At 38.9% G+C, this 27,828-nt stretch overlaps 1 protein-coding gene across 12 annotated transcripts in view; it reads right to left on the bottom strand.

The window, feature by feature from the left end:
• The window catches only part of TENM3 (teneurin transmembrane protein 3), a 1,659,985-nt gene that overhangs the window by 53,121 nt on the left and 1,579,036 nt on the right, over nt 1-27,828 (bottom strand). For all 12 annotated transcript variants that reach the window (XM_073606803.1, XM_073606789.1, XM_073606818.1 and 9 more), the window contains 2 exons: nt 11,361-11,593; nt 1,469-1,623 (listed from right to left, as the gene is read on the bottom strand). In XM_073606803.1, coding sequence (XP_073462904.1) covers nt 1,469-1,623; nt 11,361-11,593 — 388 coding nt within the window. The remainder of the gene's footprint in view (nt 1-1,468; nt 1,624-11,360; nt 11,594-27,828) is intronic.

Raw genomic sequence — 27,828 nt, 5'->3', positions numbered from 1 at the left:
TGGATCATTTTTGTATTTTCATGTCAGGAAAAAAAGTCACAGAGTTCGTTCGCAAGGATCCCTTGTACATGATGGAAAATGTTTCACCTGTTTAAGATACTCTCTTCAGTTTCTAGTCCACCACTTCTTCCTTCTCTGCTGCCTGACAAAATATATCCTACTATTACCTTATAACTTTTTTTTTTCAGCTTTTTTAAGGATCTTTGGTTATTTATAATTGTAACAATTACCCTGCGTAGCCCAATAGGAGGCAATGATCTTATAGAAAATACTGATAATAACTCATTCCCCATTATAACAACAGGCAGCTTTGTATATTAAGCTTATGGCTGAAATAATAATGTAAACAAATCACACTGGGCAATATATACTACAAATGATTGTGGAAGTGTAATAGGAATGTGTTTCTAGAAAGCAGAAGATCTTTAAACAGTAATGGCAAGAAACAAGTGAAATGTACCAGTGTACTGCTAATACTGTTCAAAGACGGTAGAGATGCACTACAGGTAAAACTCACTTTAATGCAAATAATCTGCAGGAGGCATGATCAGACCTGACACACAGTCCAATGGACAACTAAAGGTGCTTGTCTGGTTTGACAATGCTGCAATTAATTGACAAACAATGGTTTAGCATTGTTAACCTGCAATAGGAAGCGCTGTTAATGGCAGGATCTCCAGGTAAGAAACTTTACAGCAAAGTCACAAAAATGATTCCCTTAAGAAAACATTATATAGTGAGGCACAATACCATGCTGAAAAACAAATTTAGGGTTTACAAACACTAAAAACTTCTGATGACCAACTTCTTATCTCTTTTTATGATGTGTCACCAATAAACAAGGGTTGACTGTAACTGGTGGCTCTCACTGTAGCTGTAACTTAATAATGATACACTATTTTATATATCAAGCATTTGGTGTATTTAGGAATTCTCTCCTGTACTACAAAACTAGCAGTGGTTAGGTAAACGTGTAACTTTTCCCTGAATGCTGAATTCCTAAGCCATACAATAAATATACATAAAGTATATACCATATATAATTATATATATATATATATATATATATATATATATATATAAATATTTATTTATTTATTTATTTTGTACAGGACGCCAAGGATGGCTCTTGGACAGGTGCTATGTTTTGCCCATATTTAGGTTGTGGTCCCTTTAAGGAAGCTGGATTTGGTGTAGCCTTGCAGGGTGAGAGGTTTCTGGACAATCGTAAAGGAGAGGACTGACTTACAGTTCTTTCTGCATTAATCATTTCCTATTTGGGACCCCGAATTTTGGAATTTCAGAGATGCAGACTTTGCACATAACATAATGTGATTATTTTACTATAACATTCAACTATTGATTTTACAATATTGTCAAGGCCAAATGAGCTATATGCATGTGCCAGGTAAGCAATTTTCAGTATCACGGTAAGCTATTTAATCAGTGATTAGAAGACCAAGCATACCTCGCTGATATGCATGCTTGTGTCACAGGTCAAAGGCCGTGCAGAGGTCAGGTCATTGGATCCAAGCAGTGTTGATATTATTCCATTTTGATCCACTCTTCTGATAACCTTTCCATCCACAAAGTAGATTAATCCATTCTTATCCACAGCAATGCCTTTACGAAAGAGCAGAATAAGTCAGAACAAAACACAACACAGAGCACAATTGACAATTTACAATTTTATTATCTACTTCCAAGACCCACCACAGTAAAAAAATAAAATAAAAATAAAAGTAGCATTTTCTATCTGGCAATTTTTTTTTATCTCGCTTAAAGTATGAACACATCATTTAAAGGATAAGTTCACCTTTGTTCACCTTAATTTTCTAAATTCCAGCTCCCCTATGTACCAATATAGCATTAATGTACTTCCTTTGCAAAAATAAAACAGCTTTCCATTTATTCTACACACACTTACCTTACTGTCTTTATGGCTGTTTCAAAACACTGCTCGATTATTTCTGCCTTACTTTCTGGACAGACATTAGGTCATGACACAGGAAGGAGTTGGCCAGCTGGGGGTAGATGATGCAGGGTGTGTACTAATGAGATCAGCTGGTCAACTCCTTCCTGTGTCATGACCTAAAGTCTGTTCAGGAAGTAAGGCAGAAGTAATCGGCAGTGTTTTGAAACATCCATAAAGACAGTTAGCTGAGCGGGCATATAATACATGAAAAGCTGTTTTATTTTTGCAAAGTAAGTACATTAATGCTATATTGGTACATATGGGAGCTGGAATTTAGAAAAAAAAAAGGTGATCAAAGGTAAACTTATCCTTTAACCACTTCAGCTCCAGAAGGATTTGTCCCCTTAATGACCAGGCCAAATTTTATGTCCTTTTCTTTACACAAATAGAGCTTTCTTTTGGTGGTATTTGATCAGCTCAGCAGTTTTTGTTTTTTGTGCTATGAAAAAAATAAGAACGACAATTTAGAAAAGAAAAAAAAATATTTTTTACTTTTTGCTATAATAAATATCCAAAAAAATTAAATAAAAAAAAAACAAATTTCTTCATCAGTTTAGACCAATCCTATATATTTTTGATTAAAAAAATTGCAATAAGCGTATATTAATTGGTTTGCGCAAAAGTTATAGCATCTACAAAATAGGTAATATATTTATAGATACATAGTTACATAGTAGGTGAGGTTGAAAAAAGAGTCCATCAAGTCTATGTGTGTGATTATATGTCAGTATTACATGGTATATCCCTGTATGTTGTGGTCGTTCAGGTGCTTATATAATAGTTTCTTGAAACTATCAATGCCCCCCCCGCTGAGACCACTGCCTGTGGAAGGGAATTTCACATCCTTGCCGCTCTTACAGTAAAGAACCCTCTACGTAGTTTAAGGTTAAACCTCTCTTCTTCTAATTTTAATGAGTGGTCAAGAGTCTTGTTAAACTCCCTTCTACGAAAACGTTTTATCCCTATTGTGGGGTCACCAGAATGGTATTTGTATATTGAAATCATATCCCCTCTCAAGCGTCTCTTCTCCAGAGAGAATAAGTTCAGTGCTCGCAAACCTTTCCTCATAACTAATATCCTCCAGAGCCTTTATTAGCTTTGTTGCCCTTCTTTGTACTCGCTTCATTTCCAGTACATCCTTCCTGAGGACTGGTGCCCAGAACTGGACAGCATACTCTAGGTGCGGCCGGACCAGAGTCTTGTAGAGCGGGAGAATTATCGTTTTATCTCTGGAATTAATCCCCTTTTTAATGCATGCCAATATTCTGTTTGCTTTGTTAGCAGCAGCATGGCATTGCATGCCATTGCTGAGCCTATCATCTACTAGGACCCCCAGGTCCTTTTCCATCCTAGATTCCCCCAGAGGTTCTCACCCCAGTTAATAGATTGCATTTATATTTTTGCCACCCAAATGCATTATTTTACATACTGTATTGTTGGTAACCAGTAGATCCAGTAACGCTTTATTTCTAGTTGGTGCATCTACCATCTGACCCATAAAATTGTCCTGCAAGACATTTAGGAACTGGCGAGCCTTAGATGAATGCGTGGTTCCCTCCGCCCAGTCTATGTCTGGATGATTTATGGCATTTTTATTATAATTTTTTTTTTTTACTAGTAATGGTGGTGATCAGCAATTTTTAGCGGGACTACGACATTGTAGCGGACAGATCGGACACTTTTAAAACATTTTTGGGACCAGTGACGTTTATACAGTGATCAGAGCTAAAAATAGCCACCGATTACTGTATAAATGTCACTGGCAAGGAGGGGGTTAACACTAGGGGCGATCAAGGGGTTAAGTGTTCCTTAGGAAGGTGTTTTTAAGTGTGGGGGGAGTGGACTGACAGGGAGTAGAGAGATCACTAGTAACAGCAGATCTCTCACTACTTCCCTGACAGAACGGGGATCTGTCTGTTTACATTGACAGATTCCTGTTCTGGCTCTCTGAGGAGTGATTACAGGTCACCGGCGGACATGGCAGCTGCCGGCCACGCGCATCGGCGCGCCCTCTATAGCTCTTAAAGCACCCGACGTACACCTACCCCGATTCGCGCAGTCGTGCCAACCTGCTGCAGTATGACGGCGGCTGGTCAGCAAGCAGTTAAGGTGGTCATAGACAGCAGGTATCTCCTGAAGTATCTGCCTGTCCAATAGTGGCTTTCTGTCTCTGCTCATTATATCCAATTTTATTGCCTTCAAAAAGAACAGAATTGGTCTGCCTGGTGCTGGTGATGATTATTATGTATCTAAACCCAAGAATAAAAATGTATTTAATACAAATTGGGAGTGACCCATGAAAACCAATTATAAAGTGCAGCACAGGCAAAAAGCACAAGTTATTAGCTCACAAAATTTTTGTCAGGATCAATTATTTTTTTTGGCATTCATCAAATAGATATGACATATAAAAAAATGGAGGGAAATTATAGAAGTTCATTGTTAGATTAGGTAAAAATAGCAAAGAAACATTGCGCTAACTGGTGAAAAAAGCAGCTACATACAGTGTGACAAGCCCACCTTACCTTCTCTCATGTTGCCCTTGACTTTTATAGTGATCACTTTATTTTAATGTATCTGTTTTTATAACAATAAAAGATACTTTTTTTATCTGCACCATGGGGAAGCTTTACTTTTCTTTTCACATAACACCGGGAAAGAAGTGAATGCCCCACCTCCGTCACATGCAGTATATCCCAGCCGGCAGAATCCCTTCTGCATCCATCGAGAAGATTCATCTGATGATCCTGCGAGTACTTGGGAAATTGGCACCAGCGAGCCCTGACGGTCTGGATATCGGTCTATATGCCCTGAGTGGCACAATGTCTTTATGACTCCATGTCATAGACAGGGGAGTCCACTGGATCCGGTAAGAGTTCATGCCTACCAGTCTCTGATTTGATGCCGTTGTTGGTTGAAGTGGTTCCTATGTACCGACTAACCTAGTCCCTTGTCCACATTTGGAACATTCCTATTGCCAGTGACTTTTTTCATGTGCATATTCACTTGGCGATTTTCACTTTTTTCACTTTTTCTTATGATATATGGACTTTCTAATATTTTTTGTGGTATTCACTACACCCGATCAATAGATTGGGGCATTTGTGACTACATTGAATCATCATTTTTTGTTCTTCATGCAGCTACAGAGGTCAAGGAGGGCTTGTTTTAAAGTTTATTTACTGGTCAGTTTTACCGTAAAATTCAGAGCTATTTGCTCACTTCTATCAAGTGTGCCTTATTCACACCTGACAACTGTATTCATTGTACAAATACAATATCTTTTTTGGACTCTAATGCCCTGTACACACGGTCGGATTTTCCGACGGAAAATGTGTGATAGGACCTTGTTGTCAGAAATTCCGACCGTGTGTGGGCTCCCTCACATATTTTCCATTGGAATTTCCGACACACAAATTTTGAGAGCTTGCTATAAAATTTTCCAACAACAAAATCCGTTGTTGGAAATTCCGATCGTGTGTACACAAATCCGACGCACAAAGTTCCACGCATGCTTAGAATAAATTAAGAGACGAAAGCTATTGGATACTGCCCCTTTTATAGTGCCGATGTACGTGCTTTACGCCGCCGTGTTTAGAACGATCAGATTTTCCGACAACTTTGTGTGACCGTGTGTATGCAAGACAAGTTTGAGCCAACATCTGTCTGAAAAAATCCATGGATTTTGCTGTCAGAATGTCCGATCAATGTCCGACCCTGTGTGTACAGGGCATTAGGTTTTTGCATAAACAGATATGGTTATATACATATAGGCAAGGCTTGCGCGGATGGGGTTAGGTTTAGAAATTATTCCAATATTTTTAAGCACACTACAAACACAGAAGACTGGGATGATGTGTTCTTCTCACATGTTCATATCGCCAGCTTTTAAAAATTGCTTGATTCATTTTGTATATTGTACACCAAATATATTTCTCTATGGTAAAACTACAAAAAATAAGATGTATGTCCACAGGGTCGCTGATAGGCCAGTACAACTGGCCCTGTTGTACCGGGGCAGGCCAGTATGGGGGCCCGGGCAACCTGAACAGAGAACTAATTAATGTAAAAAAAAAAAAATCCTCCAGCCACCATGACCGTACATCGTCTGTCCGAGTCCACCCCCCGTTCTTTTTACGTTTTTTATTTTTTTATGCTGATAGCTCAATAGGCAGGGGGAGGGACTATATCTCTCTGTGCCCGCTCCTCATGCTCTCTCAAGTCCCGGCCAGCACGTCCTATATATTGCCTTCCCTGGCGCCGCGGAGTGATTCCTCCCCCTCTGCTCTGTTCTTCACTCGGCCTGAGAGAAGCAGTGAGGCGAGCGGCGGAGGCAGAAGAATAAAAAGAAGCAGCTGGCATCTGACTGGAATCGTTTGTGGACACTCGCACTCCAGTCCAGGCAGCAGCAGTATCAGGGAGGAAGTGACTCCTGGGGCCCGGCTAACACAGGTGTGTGCTTGCTTGGGGGGGTGGATTCAAGATCTACTACTAATGTTGTAAAGCGCTGTGTAAACTGTCGGCGCTATATAAATCCTGTATTATAATAATAATAATAATAATAATAATAATACTACTGCACCAGCATCTATGCATTATGGCATTGGCGGCATGGGTGGCACTGACTGCAGGTAGCACATCATTTATGGGCCATAATACATGTGCTGCCTGCAGAGACAGTGCCACCCCTGACACCAATGCCGTGATGTGCTGCAGACAGTGCCACCAATGACGCTAACTACCTGCAGAGACAGTGCCACCCATGCTGCCAATGGCATTATGCCATTGGTGGCATGGGTGGCACTGTCTGCAGCACAATATGGCATTGGCGGCATGGGTGGCACTGTCTGCAGGTAGCACATGCGGTATGGCACATACCGCATGTGCTGCCTGCAGGGACAGTGCCACCCATGCCGCCAATGCCATAATGTGCTGCAGACAGTGCCACCCATGCCGCCAATGCTGTAATGTGATGCAAACAGTGCCACCCATGCCGCCAATGCCGTAATGTGCTGCAGACAGTGCCACCCATGCAGCCAATGGCATAATGTGCTGCATTATGCCATTGGCAGCATGGGTGTGCAGCACAATATGGCATTGACGGGCGGCATGGCATGGGTGGCACTGTCTGCAGCACAATATGGCATCTGGGGAGGGGCCAGGGGAGGGGCTGAAGGAAGGACCAGGGGCGGACCAGGGGTGGGGTTGAAGGGGGCCCCGTCAGGTAGGCTGTACTGGGCCCCATGATTTCTATCAGTGGCACTGTATGTCCACCTCTAACTGCATACAATGTACCCAACCCATGCAGATTCTGTATACCTTATTTTGTATTTCCTGGATATAACTGATTTCTAGAGGCAAGTAATCATTCATCATTTTAGTTATTTACTACACCTCCCTAACTCCTGCACACCTAAAATTTTCCTGTTTAGTTACAAGATGGAGAACGTTGACTATTACATTGCTATTTGATGGCTGAACCTATACCCTCCAAGTGTATTCCAGTGGAAACTTTTAACCAAATCATTCCATGTAAGAAAGTTATGAATGGAGGGAGAAATTGATTTCTTAAATTAAAAAAAAAAAAAATCAAAAAATTAAAAAAAAAATGGGGCCTATATTGTAAATCAGCACTCAGAATTTGAATTCAAAATAGAACACCTTGCCCTAACTATTGTGATAACTATAGCCTAATAATTGTTTACTTCTGTCATAGGGCACATGCACATGGTTGTAATGATCATCTAATTCAAACAAGGAAGACACCACTCCACACGAGCAGTCACTACAGTCCGAATGCACTGGGTGCAAGCTATGGCCCGCCACCGATGATCAGTAGGAAGAAAAGAACGGATGCACACCACAGGAATGTTCCAATGATTTTATTCCAAAAAATAGCAATAAACAGCCAACAAAGACATGTGTCTTTGTTGGCTGTTTATTGCTATTTTTTGGAATAAAGTTGTTGGAACGTTCCTGTGGTGTGCAGTCATTCTTTTCTCCTTGTAATGATCATCTACACAGGATCTTGTTGGAAAAAAGATCCTTCATAAAAAATGCATGAAATAGTCCATGAAATGCTTGTGTTCACAAATGTATAGACACGTAAACGTTGGTAGATTGTTTCGATGCATAGAATTCTACTTCCATACCATTACATTTGCATGTGTACACATGTGCATGCATTCACATGAGCTTACAGGCATACAAGCTTAAATTACTGACCTTGGATGCAGAATTTTCTGCATTGATTTTACAGATCTCAACACAATGTAAGTTTGCTGATATTTAGGTACTATGTGCATGGGACCATAGAAAACAATAGATCTGCGTTAAGATCTATTATAAAAATGCAGTTCTGATAAAATTTCTGCTTTTTTTGCACCTGATAACAATGCATATGCTTTTTCCCCAGAAGACATAAATAGTTGTTTTTAGAGTACTACCATAATCCTTTCATTAGACAGCTTACAGCAACAAAATCATCTGTACAAGCATAAATGCTGCCTTGAAAACCCAAAGAGAAAATCACCTACAATACAAAGAGAAATAAAAACAAATAGCCGTGTACCTCTAGTAACCACATGCTATCCAGCAATAGAGGGGATAAACAAGATAATCAAAGACCTGCAACCTATCATAACAGAGGGTGAAACGTTGGAAGAAATCTTCCAACAACCTCCAGTGTTGACCCTCAGGCAATCACCCAACCTCAGATAAATTAATGAACAATAAACTTTATTCTGTGGACAGGGATACAAACAACTGAACAATACCTCGCAACAATAAATTAGTACAAACTGTGCAGCCACACAATTAAAAAGTTACACACACACATAAAAAGGGACCTTCAGTATTATTGGATCATACAGCTGCATCTCCAGTAATGTGGTCTACCTTTTTTAAAGCAAAATTAAACTAAATCTTTTCAAAACTGCTGACAAGTAGGCTTTATATGACAGAAAGGCCCCTATTGGTCTCTTCTGTCATAAATGCTTATCTCAGCCTGTCAGCAGTAATGTACACTGAGCTGCGCATGCACAGTCCACCATGATGAAGTGACTTCCGTGACCATGTGCAGAAGTGACATCTTTACAGCTCAGTCATTCAAATGGCGAAACAGGAACCTGGAAGGAAGACAAGTAGAAGATGGAAAAGCCTAGGACCAGCTGCAATGCTGAAAGCACAGGGCTGAAGGGCTTCATTTGATATGTAAGTCTGCCATAATGTGCTAATATGCGTTGCACACTAGCACATTACTGAATAAACCTCCTGGGGGCCCATTTACAAAAAAATATATAGCAGAGTTTAATTCTGCTTTAATGCAACAAATTCAGCTAGGGATATGACAATAGTGAGCCAGGACAGGCATTACAAAAAAATAATGAATTTACATAGACACACCATTAAGAAAACAAGGAAGATGATTACCACACACCAGTGGGACATCATTTTCCACAAGCAAACCACTGTATGGAAAACATGAATAATTTGGAAATGTTAAGAGTACTCAGAAAATTAAAACTTTGAACTGCGAATGATAAATAATTCTGTTATGCACAAGACATAACAGAGTGAATGAGGACCTGAGGTCTCAATCCCTATCAAACATTCTTATCATCATTCTAACCTCTGTGACTCTTCCCCTCCCTTCCATTCCTCAGTCCCCTTCTCTACTCCTTATATGCTAACTTTCTTATTTTAACTAGCATGTGTATGTGAGTGTGTGTGTGTTTTCACAGATTGTTGCCTTTGCAGATTTCTACTTAGCATATTGCTAAATCTTTATGTGTCAGTACTAATTTAAGCTTGGAAGAAGGGGGTAGAACCCTGAAAGCTTGTCCTGAAAATGTTACTGTTAGTGCAAAAAAAAGTACCATGGGCAGTAATAAACTATTACGATTGAAAACTGTGCATTGATAGTTGGATGAAACTTACTTTCTAAAGTATAAAACCTGATGAAATTTTCTTCCTGGTTTTTAACAGAAATATACTATAACCATCAAGCTACCCTTTTTGCATTTTGTTCTTGGATTAATCACTTTTATGTTCAGAATTTTTAGAATTATCCTAGAAGACAAGTATTTTTGCAACATGCTGATGTAAAGCAAGTTCCTGGGATGGCATTAAATCAAAAGCACCTAATGAAGATCATTGTGACAAAGTAAACATTTGATGTTTGAGTCACTGGGACTAGTAAAACTCACAAGTGCAGTGATTTAAAGAAGGAGATGGAGAGGTCTTCAAGGATAATGACAAAACAAAAAAAACAAAAAAAGTCTGTTCAAAGTAGACAATCAAATTTGAATGAAGTATGGGCTGACACTGAGTAGACCAAATCCATAAGGGGTTGTATCAAAAAGCTTACTCTGGTGTGTTAAGCTGCAATATAAAGTAAGGAACGTTTTTAAGCTATAGAACAGCCTGTGACCCCATTTAACTAAAGTTCTTATATTAGTCAAGGACCAATGATGTCAAATAATGCAGGGTCAAATATTGGAAGTGATTCACGGGAAATAAAAAAAAGACATAAATAATTCTGATTGGTTGCCATGATCACCAATTTTTATACATCAACCATTATGTGGTCCAAAAATAGAAGTTTAGCATTCCTAATATATAGGTAATGCTGGGGGATTATACGTTCTAAGTTGCAACCTTCATTTGAGAAACAGTAGTTGCTAAGTGGAAGTAGCTAGCAAGCAAGAAAATAAAAAAAGATTACATACTTTGTTAGCTAATAATAAATACACAAGTGGAGAAGGCAAAAAGGAATAAGTGCATTCTTTTAGCCTCTTCCTCTGAACTAACCTAACCCAACCTTCTTCATACCTGCATATTTACCTCCAAGTGACAGCCATGGTTTGTTTACATCCAGCACTGCCATTCTTGAATGTACTGCAGTGCTCCATACTACTATATGTCACAGACACTAATAAAACCTGGCCAAGGGTCTAACCCTTACCTTCTCCATCGAAAGCTAAAAAAGAAAGTTACATACACTTTAAAGAGGAACTTCAGTTCCCCCAATATACTGACTCCCCACCTCTGCCATGCCACCATCTTTGAATATTTGAAGCATGATCAGATGTGCCAAAGATCTCTGCCCAGTCTTTGGGCCCTGGCAGAGACCTGCAGCACATCTGGGGTTTCCCATTCATATTCATACACACTGTCATGTCTAACAGCATGAGTGGGAAGTGATAGGTGGACATCCCAGGAAACAGGGGAGAGAGGAGGGGGTGCGCTGTATCATTCTTGTCTAGGTGAGAAAGAAGGTCCAACACAAAAAAAAAGGTACTAATGTCCATTTGTTGGAGAGAGAAGAAGAGAACCCAGAACAATTTATTTGAAATGACTGAAAGTCCACTTTGATGAGAATTACCTTTTGGGGTTGTTAGCGTTGCTTCTACCGCTTTTCCTCCTTCTCCACACCTTGCTTCATCAAATGGCGTACACTGTTCTCCTGTGCCAGCGATAACTTCAGCATTCTTGATCAAATCCTTTGCTCCTGTCAGCGATTTAGGACGATATATTTTGCGAGTGTTTGCATCCGAAACATAAAGATCCCCAGTTACTGGATCTGTAGCCAGGTAGTAGCGGTGGGCCAAGTTACTACTGCAGAAACAGACAGTATGCTAAAGTTACAAATGATGAAAAAACAGAAAAAGTACACCACAAGAAACACGTAAATAAATGGAAATGACACAACTGCATAATGTATGCATATTATGTTTTTTCATCAATAAGCTGTCACTGAATAAGGACAATATCAGTAAGCAATAAGGTCAAATATAATAAATATTTAACTTTGTAAGCAATAAAACATAACCAGTGCATTATGTTCGATAAAAGTAGTATATCAGTGAAAGCATATGCAATATAGCAGCACATAGAAACTAAAATGGGGTGTGAATAACAAAGGTATAGATAAACTAGAATAACTTAAGGTACAAGTGTCAAAAAGGCATGGCACATTTTCAAGACTGCTAATAAACTACACCTAAGAGCTCATGCATACTGCAGCTCAAAAAAAGCTGCATTTACAAGTGTTTGAGCTTTTATTTTTCTGCCTATAAGCTTGTAGAAGCTTGCCCAATCTTGCACGCCTTTGCGCATTTTTATTTTGTATTTTTGAGCATAAGCATTTTTTTCACAAACACTCCCCACAGCTATTTTTTTTACTACCACATTGCAAAATTTGTTCCAGTCACCATTTTCATTTAGAGAGAGAGCAGAGAGATCACTTTGAGAGCAGAGACAATTTTTATTTTTTTTACTGCAATCATCATGGATCCCTTTACTGTAATGATTCATGAAATAGTACTACTGCTTATGTTGCGGAGGCTGCTAAGTATGAGAATGCAACTGCAACACAGGCTAATCCACCACTGTCACTACTACACACATCCTTTACTTTTCAACCTTATTTCTTCTGAATATTTTGCAAACTTTTTGTGAGCTGAGAAAACATCCAGGAATTTTTTAACAATTTCAAAAAGATGTCCATTGTGACCTTTGTTTTTAAGTGTATCCTCAGGTTTTAAGTCTGTTTATAAATTTGGCCACAAAAATTGACCAGTTACTTCGGCCAGTTTTTGTGGCCAATTGTTGTTACTTCCTTTGGCCATTTCTTGTGGCCAAAGTGAGGAACAACATGTGGCCACAAAATTTGGCCAGAAAAAAATGGCCAAAGTACAACAGTTGACCCCAGGATTTCCACCGGGATTTCCAGAGCAGGGCCATTGGAAACTGCCGGTACCGACCAAGGCTTCCAATGAATAGACAGTATTTTCATTACCACTGTATATGAAAAAAAAGAAAGCTGGAGCACCCATGCACGTTTTTGTGTGCTTATGCGTCTTTTCTGTTTGAAAGCTCTTCTCAAAAATGCAAGTTTGCTGAGTTTTTTTTCTCTGCCTGTAAGCTCACATATCTGAAAACTCCTGAAAACGCCCATAGTGTGCATGGACACATTGGCTAACATGGAGGGGAGTTTCCAGGCAGAGAAAAATGATAGCTCAAAAAAGCTCAAATGCCTGTAGGAGCAGCTTCCTTGAGCTGCAGTGTGCATGAGCCCTTAAGATGATTTCTAATAACAGGGTCATATTTACCACACGGTACATGCACCATTGGGAGAGAAAACACCAAACCATAAATATACTATTTAAAAATATTTTCTTGTTTTATGGTTTCATTCATTTTAGTATTTCAGGGAATACAGGGGCTGTTCAGAGGAGTCCTGAGACTCTACAGAGTTCAAGCAACGTGCAGCTTGTTGGAGTATATAGTTGATTCATATTTTTTTAAAATATTTTTAACAGTAACGCCAGCCCTGTACCTTTATATGGCCATTGACAACTTAAATTAATTATCATATCCTTATAATTGACAGTGGAGGCATTATTACAAACATTCCATTTAAAGGCCATCTGATCTGGTCACAAAAGCTATTTTAATTACTCGAGAGATCGCTAAATCGACAGAAAGATCTCCAGTCTGTTATAGATTCTTGGTAACAATTAAATTAAAACTCCTGTATCTGTTACGTGTACGCTTGACTAGAAACACTGAAACATTTCAATTATAAGAAAGAATGAGTATATAATTTCACACTTTCACGGCTTTTACTACACTAATTGTAAGGTGGCAATTTTATTCGGTTTCTTAATTAGCACCAGCATATACCTGTGATTTTTACTAGCTCCCAGATATTAGAGGGTATTAAAACAAAATGATATGTTTCATTTACATCTTACAGCTATTCCTGGGAGCAGGGCAAGCTTTCATTCATTGTACCAGGGAGCTGCGTGAACACTGGGTGCAGACAAGCTGCATAAGGAACAGATAGGCAGCTCTCAAATTGCCCTTTTAGTAAACATCAGTGTCACTAATTTGCTAGAACACACATTCAAGTGAGTAATTTTGTATGAGCAATTTAACGTTGTTCTTTCTTCTGCTTTGCATTTATTCCCGGTGTGCAATTTTCATTAAAACACGCATCTTTATTCATGCTGCCCCAGCCACACACGCCATTAGTTGAGAATAATCAGCACATACTGTAGCATTCTTTATTTTTTTATTTTTTTTAAAGAGAGCTATGATTGGTCAAGCCAGTCAGGGCACTATCTAGGCACAGCTTACACAGGACTCTATTTGAAGTCTTGGGCAAGTGGAATCATGCTGTTTTCTTCAGGTGCCAGCTGTGGGCATAATAACCCTAGTGTCAGTATCGAGGTCTCTGTTTCATATTTGCATAATGGAAGTTGAAAGAAAAAAACACTGACAATTAAAAACTGATTGAGAGTGGAAAAGTTAAAAAGCGCCAGGAAATTAAGTAAGGAAGAAGCAGACAGAACAGCCTGTAGTCTCAGCTATAAGGTACAAAGTGTTACGATCAGGCTCTGCATTAACAAATACACTATGCCATTCAAAAGGGATAATTACTCTTCCTAAAATAAGTTATGCTTCGTTATCTTTAAATTATGCTGATTTAGGTGACTGATGCTACTGTTTTATCACGTTTATTAACAAAGTCAACAAAATGGTTTTCTCCAGTAAGAAATAAGGCAGCACACAGTTATGACTAAATGAGCGTAAATAGTACTTTAAGCACTCATAACATTTTATTATGTGTATGCCTATACTTTTGTAAAACACAAAGCTTGTCTGTATGAGCTGGGATGGCAACTAGGACAAATACCCAGAGAGGCAGCAGCCAGAAAGAAGCTTGTAAGAAGTGGGTGTGCATAACGCAAATGCAGTATTAAAGTCTTATTTTTAAAAGGAGCAAAACATAATAAAAATTTGCTAAATGCGATTTGCTGCCTGGGAAGTACTTAGATGAAGGAATTATTAGGTTGTGAATTATTAAATGTTCTGCTCAGAGTACCAAAATCTATTGCAAAACTTCTGAGAAAGTGATGTATAAGAATATTATTTTTTCCTCTTCAATTTGGAAGGAGTAGGACTGTGTTTCTCAACTCTTTTTCAGTCAAGGCACCCTTTAAAATTATGCACAATCTTGATGCACCCCATTCTAAAATGTAAAAAAATGTAAGCGATTGTAAACGATCACATTTTAAAACAACCCATTCAGTTTAAAATAGAAATGAAAGGCAAAACATTATTTTTTTACCTTTTTTTTATATAAATGATCACATACCCCCTGTTTTCAGCTACATAAGAGCTGGGGAGAGGAAAAGCACAGCACACTGAGCTTCCCAGTGAATGGCTGTGCAGCGGGGGCCTGTTAGAACAAGTCTGATCATTGGAGGAGAGCAGGCCAAGTTCCCAGAATTGCTAGAGAACTGACTCTGTGCTCTCCTGCTTAGTGTGGTCAGTTTTTAATAGAAAAGCAATAGGACTAGCATGAACACCAGGGATTTCACTTAAAGGAAACAATACAAAGAGAACAGGATACTTTATCACACAAGTACATGATACAGAAAGCACATATCAGGAATATGAAGTGTAATGAAACAACATCTACACACGTAAGACACACAACGCTGAAGAGATTTATTCTTACAAAGCAAACAGACCTTTGAACACGGGTACTGACAAGTATTCTGATATTTCTTTTCTCCCTCAGCTTCTCTCTCTCACTCACTAATGTGACAACAGTGATGATGGAGAAGGGCAGGTCAAACACAGGTGCTGTGCAGGCGCCGGCAGTTAGACAATTAATAGTAATGGTGCACACTGAAAATCTTTGGCTTTGTATAACTAAAAAGCAGGCTTGATCCACTCCTTTTGCTTGTATACAAATTTTTGGGAAATTTTTAAGCATTTTGCCAAGGCACCCCTGAAGAAACCTGAAGCATGAGCACCCTGGTTGAAAAAGGCTGGAGTAGAATATAGCTAAAATACAGGTCAGGGTTTTTTTGCCATCTGTGTTTGAATATGGATATGTCCCTTTACGTACTGTCCTGTAGCTGCAACAGAAAGTGTGAAGAAATCTCTCTATAGAGGGAAATTCCTCCTAGACAATTGTCATCAGAAAAATGTCCCCACTCGCAGATTTTCATATGTTCCTCTATTGCTGTACTGATGACAAGTTAAACATTTAGATCTTCCCTTACTTTCAATCCCAGTGACAATGGTCATGAACCAAAAAAGTGACCTGACAGAAGGTCAAATCCTTCCACACTCTATCCAAAAGCTACACACACAAAAAAAAAAGATGTCCTGCAAAAAGCATTCTCTGTCATATCATTGGAAAACTAAAAACCCCTTAAATCAACTTATGATTTTACCGATATGTGAATTGAAAGCACAGCCTGGGAAAGGATTGTCTACCTTATTGCATAAAAATCCTAATCCTATGTGGTACAATGACAATTATAATGGATCTTAATACTCCCTAGTAAATGTTAAAGTGTATGAAGTTCAATTTTTTTTGTTTAGTTGATTAGAGATGGGAATAGTTAGACCTTTGTCAAGTTTATATTGCTGTCTGTGTCCCCTGCTTAGGAGATTCACCCCAAATAACTGGGGTTTGCAAATCCAAATTTGAGTTATTAGCACTAGAGGTGAGGAAAAATCCATCAATGAGGACACATTATTCCAGTGAGAAATCCGTTTAAAATGGAATTTCATTCACTTTGAAGGGATTTCCTCTCATTTCTTACTTCAGTGCTTAAAAGCCCAGAAAGTGGAAAGTAGGGCAAGCTCCCCAATGGGACAAGTTGTAATCCTTCCCTATTCTTAAACAAAAAGAAAACTATTTTGAGCTTACGTACATTTTATGGTCTCCTGATTGACAAATCTGATGGATGACCAGCAGTACTGTGATTTCAGTGGCCAAGGCCTGCTTCCACAAATATACTTTTTCAAATAACATCCTACTTATATTTTTCAGGTTCAGAGTAATGAAAGATGGAAAAGTATTTCTCAGTTACAGGTTTTACGCATACTGCCAAAAGATCCAGGACTTTGCTTTAAAGTCTTAACTAAAGCCCAGAGATGGAATTTTATGGTTTCACTGCTATTAAAAATTGAAAGCTAAACTCACAATTCCTCATATGGTTTTATTCAATATTTGGAGGAGACAACATAATCCTTTAGCTGGTGAATATGAATACCTTTTGTTTTAATAAAAATGAAAAAGAGGTCAATATGCAACATTCAGATCCTGCTGGGTAAAACCATACAAAAGGAATGCAAAGGTTGTAATAATTTAAACCAATCAACTGTAGTTCTATAACCATTCAATAATTTGCACTGTAAAATAATAACAACACAAGAAGGTTCCATAAAAAGACAACAATAAAGTAGAAAGATAAGATGTTAAGTGTACTGTACATTCTATCCAATAAATAAAAGTTGAAGTTGTGCTAAGGACACCGGAACAATTAGTTCTATTTCTGATGAGTTTACAAATACGAAACGAAAATAAATCTGCATCTCTCGGCGAACTTTAAACATCTGCTTGCACAGTACATGTGATTTAGTAAAAAATAAATACATTTATAATAACTTAACACGTTACTGATACCAAAACCAGGAAGCAATAATCCCGCTATTAGCAAGGAAAGATAGAATGAAAAATGGAGTGCAAGCTAAGAGCATATGTTGGGTAATAAAGAATAAGCTTTAAGTGGAAATTCAGATTCTATGAGATACTTATAAGACAATTATTTTACATAGAACCAAAACCAAAAAAAAACATTCCAGTTTAAGGAGGGTAAAATGATGACCTTATTCTTCTTTTTTAAAGCTTGGTGCTTTATAAAGAACACCAGACAGAACACCAAGTAAACACCAGTGGCTGTATCCAAACTGTCCTACACTCCATGGAGCTATAGTGCTTTAAAGCTTCGGAATATGCTTCCATGTTTTAAAACAGAATTTACACAATCAAAGCAGTCTGCAGGAGTTCATGATTTGCCTGTGAAACTTTCCTCATTCATTTGACTAGCACTGGGTAAACAGAGATCCCGATGCTCCTATATAGTTTTCTTTTTAACCTCTTCACTCTGGTAATACACATATATGTGGCCTCTTGGCTGGTGGGTCTTAACGCAGAGCTGCCGCACATATGTGTGCCAGAATGTAAACAGAGCTGTGCCAAGAGCGGAACAGTTACCAGTGGCTCACAATCTCTACTTGTGATCAGGAGCTTTCTGATCATGTGACCGCAATGACAGCCAATCACAGCGGTCACATGATCAGAAACTCCGCCTCCTTGCATCAGAAACCTCTTAAAGGGCCACTAGGCGCTAGCATTAAGGAGTTAAAGTTATTGTAAAGGCAGAAGATTTTTTATCGGAATGCATTAAATGCATTAAGATAAAAAGTCTTCTGTGTGCAGCCCCCCTAATACTTACCTGAGGTCCCTCTAGATCCAGTGTTGCAGGAGTTTCTCGGCTGCCCAGGACTCCCCTCCTCATTGGCTGAGACAGCAGCACAGCGCTATTGGCTCCCGCTGCTGTCAATCAAAGTCAGCCAATGAGGAGAGAAAGGAGGCAAGACCAGGCCATGGCTCAGTGTCTGAATGGACACAGGGAGCTGTGTCTCGGCTCGGGTGCCCCCATTGTAAGCTGCTTACTGTGGGGGCACCCAACAGGAGGGACGGGCCAGAAGCACCGAAGAGGGACCCGAGAAGAGAAGGATCGGGGCTACTCTGTGCAAAACCATTACACAAAGCAGGTAAGCATAACATGTTTGTTATTTTTAACTAAAAAAACAGACTTTACAATCACTTTAGGCATGTACATGCTGTGTGTGCTTAAGAAACTACTGTATATACAGTAAGCCTATGAGGAATAGCAGCACAAGGGCAGCCAACATTCAAGAAGATTAGGCTAGATGCACACTGTAGTCCTAGAGGAAAGACACCAAGAAAAATGCTGATAAAAGCCGCATTTTTACATCCACGTTTGCACATTTGGCGTTAATGCATTCTAATGGCCAGAATATTAGGATATAGCCAGAATATTATTACATACAGAGTATGTAAATGCCTATGTGTGCATGGACACATAGTGTAGACCAGGGGTAGGCAACCTCGGCCCTCCAGCTGTTTTGAAACTTCAAGTCCCATGAGACATTGCAAGACCCGGACAATCACAGGCATGACTCCTAGAGGCAGAGGCATGATGGGATTTGTAGTTTCACCACAGCTGGAGTGCCAAGGTTGCCTACCCCTGCTGTAGAATAACATGGAAGGGTGTTTAGAGGTAGTGGAAAAAAAGCTGAAATATGGTAGAACCATAGAAAAGTGTAGGCAGAAAAAAGACCAAGAGGTCCATTGAGTCTGTCCGTGATTTTTTTCTTTCATTTATACATGTTTTAGGTTCTTTGTATGTGTGTTTTGTTTTTACTTTTTTGTTAACTTTTTTGTCTGAGTATAGATCTAGGTTTGTCCCAAGCATGTTTGAAGCCATCTACTCTTGACTGTCTCACTACCTCTGCTGGGAGTTTATTCTAAGCCTCAACTATCTTTCAGTAAAAGAAGGCTTTCTAAGATTACTTTTTACCCTTCCTCCAGTTAGTTTGAGATCATGTCCCCGTGTTCTTGATTTTGGTTTCAGATTGAAAATACTGCCCTCCTGAAGCTTATTCATTCCCATGATGTATTTAAAGGTTTCAATCATGTCTCCCCTTTTCCTTCTTTCCTCCAGACTGTACATAAGTTCCTGAAGTTGCTCTCAATATGTTTTATACCTCCAGACCTTTCACCATATTTTGTTACCCCTCTCTGGAATCATTCTATCTTATCAATATCTTTCTGTAAATGAGGTCTTCAGAACTGGACACAGTATTCTAAATGAGGTGTCACTAAAGATCTATACAGGGGAATCAGACCCTCCTTCCTTCTGCTGGTGACCCCTCTAGTAATGTATCCTAGAATTCTATTTGCTATTCCCACTGACTGGTCACAATGATTTTGCAATCCTCTGAAAAAAGTACCCCCAAATCTTTTCCCTCTGTAGTGCTGGCTAACACTATACCACCAATGTTGTACTCTATCAAGGGATTATTTTTCCCTAGGTGCATTATTTCACATTTAGAAACATTGAACTGCAGTTTCCACTGCTTTGACCAATCTTCCAGGAATGACAAATCATGCTCCATGTTACAGATACCTCTAGTAAATGTTTGTTTTTTGTTTTAGATATGCTTTATATCAGGAGGGTGTAAACAAAGCTCCTGATTTGAACTGACCTCCTGAGTTTTGTAAGTTGCTAAGGTGAGACAGGGGGAGGATTCTTGGTATAGAATAGATAGATCATGAACTACAGTTAAAGTGATACTAAAGTCTAATTTTTTCTTTAAAAATAATAAACATGCTATACTTACCTGCTCTGTGCAGTGGTTTTGCACAGAGCAGCCTAGATACTCCTCTTCCCGGGTCCATCTTTGGTGCTCCATTCCCCTTCCTCCTGTTGAGTTCCCCTACAGCAAGCAGCTTGCAATGGGGGCACCCGAGCTGAGCAGCAGCTTCCTGTGTCCATCGAGACACGGAGCCGCGGCCTGGGCCCCCCCCCCTTGATCTCCTCACTGGCTCACTGACTTTGATTGACAGCAGTAGGAGCCCAATGGTGCTTTGCTGTTGTCTCAGCCAATGAGGAGGGGAGTCCTGGACAGCCGAGTCTCTCGTGCAATATCGCTGGATCTAGATGGACCTCAGGTAAGTATTAGGGGACTGAGTGGAGCTGCTGCACATGGAAGGCTTTTTATCTTATTGCATAGAATGCATTAAGATAAAAAACCTTCTGCCTTTACAACCACTTTAAAACCATGTCACCCTTTAAGTTGGCAAGGGGAAGAATGAGTGCACTTATCTTTCATTGTTACTTTTATTTATACTTTAATAAAATGATAGAATGCTATGTAAACCATTTTGTGCTTTATGTTGTCTATTTCTAAGTATTTTGCTCAAATTTTAGCAAAGCATGTAATTGCCCTAAGCTGCACAGCATTGGTGGTTCAACTTCCCCAATGTTTTTTGTTTTTTTAATCTGGAGGGGTATATACCTATTACACTTAAATTCAATAAACTTGGGATTTGGCTGGTACTCTGCAATTTGATGTTTAAACACAATGAAGCATCCATTCAAATATCTGATCACCAGATATATTAGCAAGGATTTCTGTTCCATGGCTATAATTAATCATACTTGCAAATAATTACAATGTTTATAGGCAGGATCAGTTGACTGTTCTTGTTAATAAATACAGATGTTTTTTCTACCAGTCCCATAATGCACTGCAAGCCTTAGGCAAGAAATGCATTGAAAATGTAATTGGTATGGATAGCAGCTTGCTGTTACATACTGTGAACGTTGCATCTAATTCAGGAGAGCAGCCACGTTCTGTTACATGTTTTTCTGTCAAGATTCCATTAAAGTAGCCCTTTCATTTAAAATTAAAAAACAAACATCTACCATTACTGTTACAGCCTAGCACAGCCAAGCTAAAATCTGAAATGCAGTGTATAGAGAGTGTCACACAAACCACTCATGAAAAGTGTCTGCAGGAAAATTCTCTGCCGATTCCACTATATATCAAACACAATGAGATGAACCATGGCACTGAGATGCACTTGACCAATCAAAATCAATCAAGGGTGTATGGTTTATGTTGGAGATGCTGGGTGAGCACAGTAAAAAGAGCATGATTTGAAGGTTGGTGTGAATACTAAGATTATTTACAGTATATCCACCTTGATGGAAAAATCTAAAAATCACAGGCAGTGCCACACATGGCATGCAGATACGTACTCAAAGATTTAAAGAGAATTTCTACATATTTAAAATATATCTACTGACGCAGTATCACATTCCCTTATTGTAGCACCACATGTTGATATCACCAAGTCAAATATATTATGTATGTAGACTATATTGAACCAAATGTAGACAGGACAAAAGTCACAATCTTCTTTACAATAAGGTTGCCAAATGCCACTTCCAAGCAAGGAAAAAGGGAAGCAATTCTTCATTATAAACATTGCATGTGTTTTTTAAAATACTCTAAGCATAAGCTGATCTACCTTTCCCACAAGTCTAATGCATTTCACTCCATCCAAAACTTTTTTGCTTTAGCAAGGTGTTTAATGTACAGCGGCATCTTGCTTGAAAATGGCTATTTGTAGTCTCTGTTTGAAGGCTGTGTGACAACACAAGAGCACCGTTGGGTGACAGGGATAGACCTCTGTGACCCAGTAGTTACCTGAAAAAGGACCTTCAAGATCATAGGGATACAGTTTTAATAAAATAAATAAATACGTTCCCTAATCCAGGAGGAGCAGGTCCTACCTAGGAGCGTTTAAAGTCGTGAAGCTCTTCCCAGCTCTCTTTCCAGGATTGGAGGCATCTTTAACCCTACCGTCCAGACGGTAAAAGCCTGTATGACTCACCGCCAACGGCCAGTGAGTCCACCGCTTCTGGTAAGGGCATTTTATTTACATCCCCTCCAGTTGAAAGCAAGAATTTTTATGAAGATTCATCCTTGATTTAGCATGTACTTAGCAGTGTGAGATTTGAATACAAGTTTTGGGATCACTCCCACACTCGAAAGAACTGTTAACCCCCAGAGACTTTTTGAGTCCATATATTCACATTGGTCACTTTCTCATCACCAAGCTTTTTATGTTACCTTTTGAGTAAGATTTAAGTCTATGTCCTTTTTGGGACTGTCATGATATAGTAATATGGTTTGTGTGTGATAACACCTTTTTATTGATTACACTGATTAAGAGCTCACAGGAGCCTTCACAGAGATCTTTTTTTTATATCACTTTTAGATAACTCTTATTGGTTATAATCATACCTTTATGTAGAGGTGATCTATGTATAGACCCCTCCAAATCACCTTCACATTTTCAGATGTGTTTTCATTTAAATATAGCGCTGCACTTTTTGTTTTATGGTTTTAATAAAAGCTGCAGATTTTATAGTATTAAAATCACTTCTGAAATTACACTGATATGGTAAACCTTATACAAGATATTCGTGATTGAGTTTACAAATATCTGAAGTATTCAACAGAAGGTTACAATTTATTAGGCGACTTCCCCTATCCTGTGCTATATAACAGCTCGCCTGGTCTTATATATACATGCATGGTCATTGGATGTGGGCATGTATGGTGGACATGAAGTTTTATCTGCATGAATGTCACGATTGAATGTTTTTGGATTTTAATATTGGCTCTTCTATGCTTTCGATACAATAAACTTTTTGCAAATTCAATATGTACAGTTGGCTGTGTTCATAGGCACAGGTTTGTTTTTTTATTCCGAGTTTTCTATATAACAGAGCACAAAAACATTTGAGGAGGTTTCTCTTCACCTGAGGTCCTCAGCTTTTACACTTGGGCTACAATAAAGAATGTAAATTGTGCTAAAAAAAAAAGCATAACAATTATGGCATAAATAGTATGGTCTTCTTCTAAATTAAATTTATAATGTAGTAGATGTCCAGCCTTTTCCTACACATCTAAGAATGTGCCTAGAGACCCTTGCAAGGGTCATACAAAGAAAAGTGTAATGCCACGTACACACGAGCGGACTTTTCGACCGGACAGGTCTGACGGGCTATCCGACTGACTTTCCGAACAAATGGACTTGCCTACACACGATCACACCAAAGTCCGACGGATTCGTACGTGATGACGTACAACAGGACTAAAATAAGTAAGTTGATAGCCAGTAGCCAATAGCTGCCCTAGCGTCGGTTTTCGTCCGTCAGACTAGCATACAGACGAGCTGACTTTTCGATAGGAACTGGGTCCGGAGGAGTTCCGACATAAAGATTTGAAACATGTTCAAAATCTAAAGTCCGTCAGATTTAGACCGAAAAAGTCCGCTGCAGGTCCGATGAAGCCCACACAAGGTCGAACTGTCCGCCGGACTAGGTCTGTCGGACCAGCCCAGTCAAAAAGTCCGCTCGTGTGTACACGGCATCTTACACAAGCCCATGACTTGGTACAACTGCTTTAAAAAATGTGCATCCGGCTGTCAGACCACAATTTTATGCAGGCGCAAGTCGCTATTTAATAAAGAATCTAAAAGCGTCTTTGCTAATTTAATGTTGCATTTTGGGACTCCTATTAACAATATTTTATGATAGATAAATATGTACTTTAAAAGCCACTCACAACACAATATATGTTGGAAGAAGGAACAAAAATCAGCTTTTACTTTGTTGACTGAGCAACGTTCGTTTAACAGCTTAAAATGGCCACCCTTAAAACCTCAGCAAAACAAAAAAGGTCAAGGGTTCAAAGCCTGGCACAGCAGGTTTAAAGTTCAGTACCTCTAATGGACATAAAAATTACCAATTATATCTGGTTACTAATCATGCTATATAAAGATGCAAAGTGCTTTGATATTCCCTCGTTTACGGGGATACTTAAGTGCAACATTATTATTAAAAAATCTTTACACAGGCACTCAGTTCCCCGCCAGGAGCCAGCATGCCGCAAATGCTTATTAAAATTGTTCATTAATAGGCAAAAACAACATGGGGCTTTATTTAAAACAATTAGCAAAACAAGCACATTTTTTAGCATTAAATTAATATGAGAATAATCATTAGAAAGTTGAAGTCCATCTATTATTAGTCTAGCTCAAGATGCTATGTCTTGTTTTTCAAAGACAAAAATTACAAAACTCAAATAATTAAATCCTGTGCCTAGCTTAGAGTTCCAGCTCCTAGGAAAGAACATCTTATAATATCACCAACGTGTAGTTTTCTTAATAGGAAAACTTACCCAATATTATAACACTAGCATAACTGTCAGCGGCTTTAAATTTTCATAGACCTTGGCTGGTTTTGAGAAACTGTGCCTGAAGATATTTATGCCAGAAAATGTTCTATTTTTAAATGACCAATACCAAATAGTCCCATATAGACTGATGAATATTTAATGATTATTCTCTTGGTTTTTCATGCCTTATGCCCCGTACACACGATAGGATTTTCTGACGGAAAATGTTCTATAGGAGCTTGTTGTCCGAAATTCCGACCGCGTGTAGGCTCCATCAGACATTTTCCATCGGAATTTCCGTCACACAAAATTTGAGAGCTGGTTCTCAAATTTTCCGACAACAATATCCGTTGTCGTAAATTCCGATCGTGTGTTCACAATTCCGACGCAAGTTTCACGCATGCTCGGAATCAAGCAGAAGAGCCGCACTGGCTATTGAACTTCATTTTTCTTGGCTCCTCGTACCTGCTGTACGTCACTGCGTTCTTGACGTTCAGAATTTCCGACAAGATTTGTGTGACCGTGTGTATGCAAGACAAGTTTGAGCCAACATCCATCGGAAAAAAGCCATGGATTTTGTTGTCGGAAAATCCTATCGTGTGTACAGGGTATTAGAGCTTATCAATAGTCTTGTTGTGCTTAGGTCTGAATTTAGTCTATGGGCACCATTTGTCCTCTTAATGCGTGCGTGGGTTTTATTAACGCTGTTTTTGCCATAATCTAAAAATGTTATGTCAACTGTAGATTTGTAAAGGCTAGAGAATGCAAGTTTTACATTTATTTTATTAATTTATTTTTTAAACTTAATGGACATTTTTTTTTCTCAAAAGGGTTATGAAGAGGGTTGTGGACAACAATATATATTTTTTTAATAAAATATTATACGTAAACTTTCCATATACTTTAATATAATCATTTTAACCGCTTGCCGACCAGCCGCCGTCATACGGCGGCAGGTCGGCACGTTCCCACGAGCCGTCGTAGCTGTAAGTCGACCCTTTAAACGGGGATAGCAGGCGGGCATGCCCGCTGCACTGAGGGGGTACCTATGCGTTTGGCCGGCGGTCGCGATGACCGCTGGCCACGTGCGATCACAGGCATGAGAGCCAGAGCATGGACGTGTATGTGTAAACACACAAATCCCTATTTTTTGAGGAGAGGAGAGACAGATCATCTGCTTCTACTAGCTAGGATCAATGATCTGTCATCTCCTCTAGTCAGTTCCATCCCCCTACAGTTAGAACACACACGAGGGAACACAGTTAACCCCTTGATCGCACCTAGTGTTAACCCCTTCCCTACCTGTGACATTTACACAGTAATCAGTGCATTTTTATAGCACCGATCGCTGTATAAATGTAAATGGTCCCAAAAATGTGTCAAAAGTGTCCGATCTGTCCGCCGTAATGTCACAGTCCCGATAAAAATCGCAGATGACCGCCATTACTAGTAAAAAAAAAAAAAGAAGAAGAAAAATGCCATAAATCTTTCCCATAGTTTGTAGATGCTATAACTTTTGTGCAAACTCATCATTATACGCTTATTGCGATTTTTATTATCAAAAATATGTAGAAGAATACATATTGGCCTAAACTGAGGAAAAAATTAGCCTTTTTAAAAGAAAAAGTTGGCTATATTTATTATAGCAAAAAGTACAAAATATTGTTTCTTTTCAAAATTGTCGCTCTTTTTTTTGTTAATAGCGCAAAAAATAAAAACCGCAGAGATGATCAAATACCACCAAAAGAAAGCTATATTTGTGGGAAAAAAGTTAGTCAATTTTGTTTGGGTACAGCATTGCACGACCGCACAATTGTCAGTTAAAGTGACACAGTGCCGTATCGCAAAAATGGCCTGGTCGTTAAACAGCCAAATCTTCCGGGGATGAAGTGGTTAATGCATTTAAAGCAGGATGCTTGCATGTTTACAAGATCACACCAGAGTTGGGCGGAAGGGGCATATGGTGGAAATTTCCCTCACTCATGGGCCTGTTTGGTTTCTGTACCGATATTGAAGTAGCTTCCCCACTGACTGGTTCTACTGGAGTTGGGTAGTTTGTGGCTCTGACAGAGAATGATGTGCTTTTGTACTACTGCACTCCTCTCAACATGCACATATGTTAGTAAAAACTAACTAGAATGCACCACTGGGAGCGTTGCTATTTGCAGATCAATGAACCTGAAAAAACAGAGATAGTTTCATGAACTTTGCTATAAATGGTTAGAAGAGGGAAAAAAGATTATCACAATTTGTATATTTTAAGGCTTGGCACTGTGCTGCCCCACCTAACCATGGGGCAGTAGGCACTGGCCTTTGAGTTCTATTATGAAAAATAAAACCCTGGATGCAGGAACTAACAGTCAATATTCAGAACCTTTATGGCTAATGATGTACATGGCTTTTACTTGTATCCGGTGTACTTTATGAGTGTAGTTTGACTACAAAATAAGGGGTTATTCCTTCAATACAGACAAAAAAAAGTGGTCATTTGGTTGAACTTTGACAGTGGTATGGGAAACCTCTCTTAGAAAGGAACAGACCAAAAGAAACTTAAGAGGCTCTAAGTTTGTTCTATTCTAATGAAGATCAAAATTAAAGAAAGATTTGTCAGTGGGTTCCACTTTAAGATTTCACAGCTCCAAAACTAGCACAAAAACAAACATCAGGACAAGATTTTAAATAATAGGGCATCATAAAAATATTTAAAATAAAGACGCTCTATAATCCAAAATAATGATTTCTTAAAATGCTAGAACATACAGGTAACAGCATAAAAGTTGGCAGCGCTCTAACATTCTACCGTAAAGGAATACATTCAGAATTCAGTATCTTCTCCTCTGGGGCACCCTTAATAAACATATCATGTGAGCCATAAGAAACAGCAAGCAGGCACTGAAGTTTATTGTACTCCCTTGTATGTTTAATTTATATAGCCAAATATTCCATTGCCATCCAGACATCAAGCTCTTTTTTTAACATCTCATTCTAGGCTTTAAAGAGCAGTATCTGTAACAACTTTGTATTCCTTTATTGATTTTGTGAGTAAATTTTACTGTGAACTCTTGCATAGCTTGTCAGTGTCATATAACAATTAAATAGCAATAGATAACACAGCTGATAATTCAACCACC

This window comes from Aquarana catesbeiana, linkage group LG01, assembly GCF_042186555.1.
Source record: "Aquarana catesbeiana isolate 2022-GZ linkage group LG01, ASM4218655v1, whole genome shotgun sequence".
Lineage (NCBI taxonomy): Eukaryota > Metazoa > Chordata > Amphibia > Anura > Ranidae > Aquarana > Aquarana catesbeiana.
The sequence above is the reverse complement of the archived record's forward strand: the minus strand, read 5'-3'. Positions and strand labels throughout refer to the sequence as shown.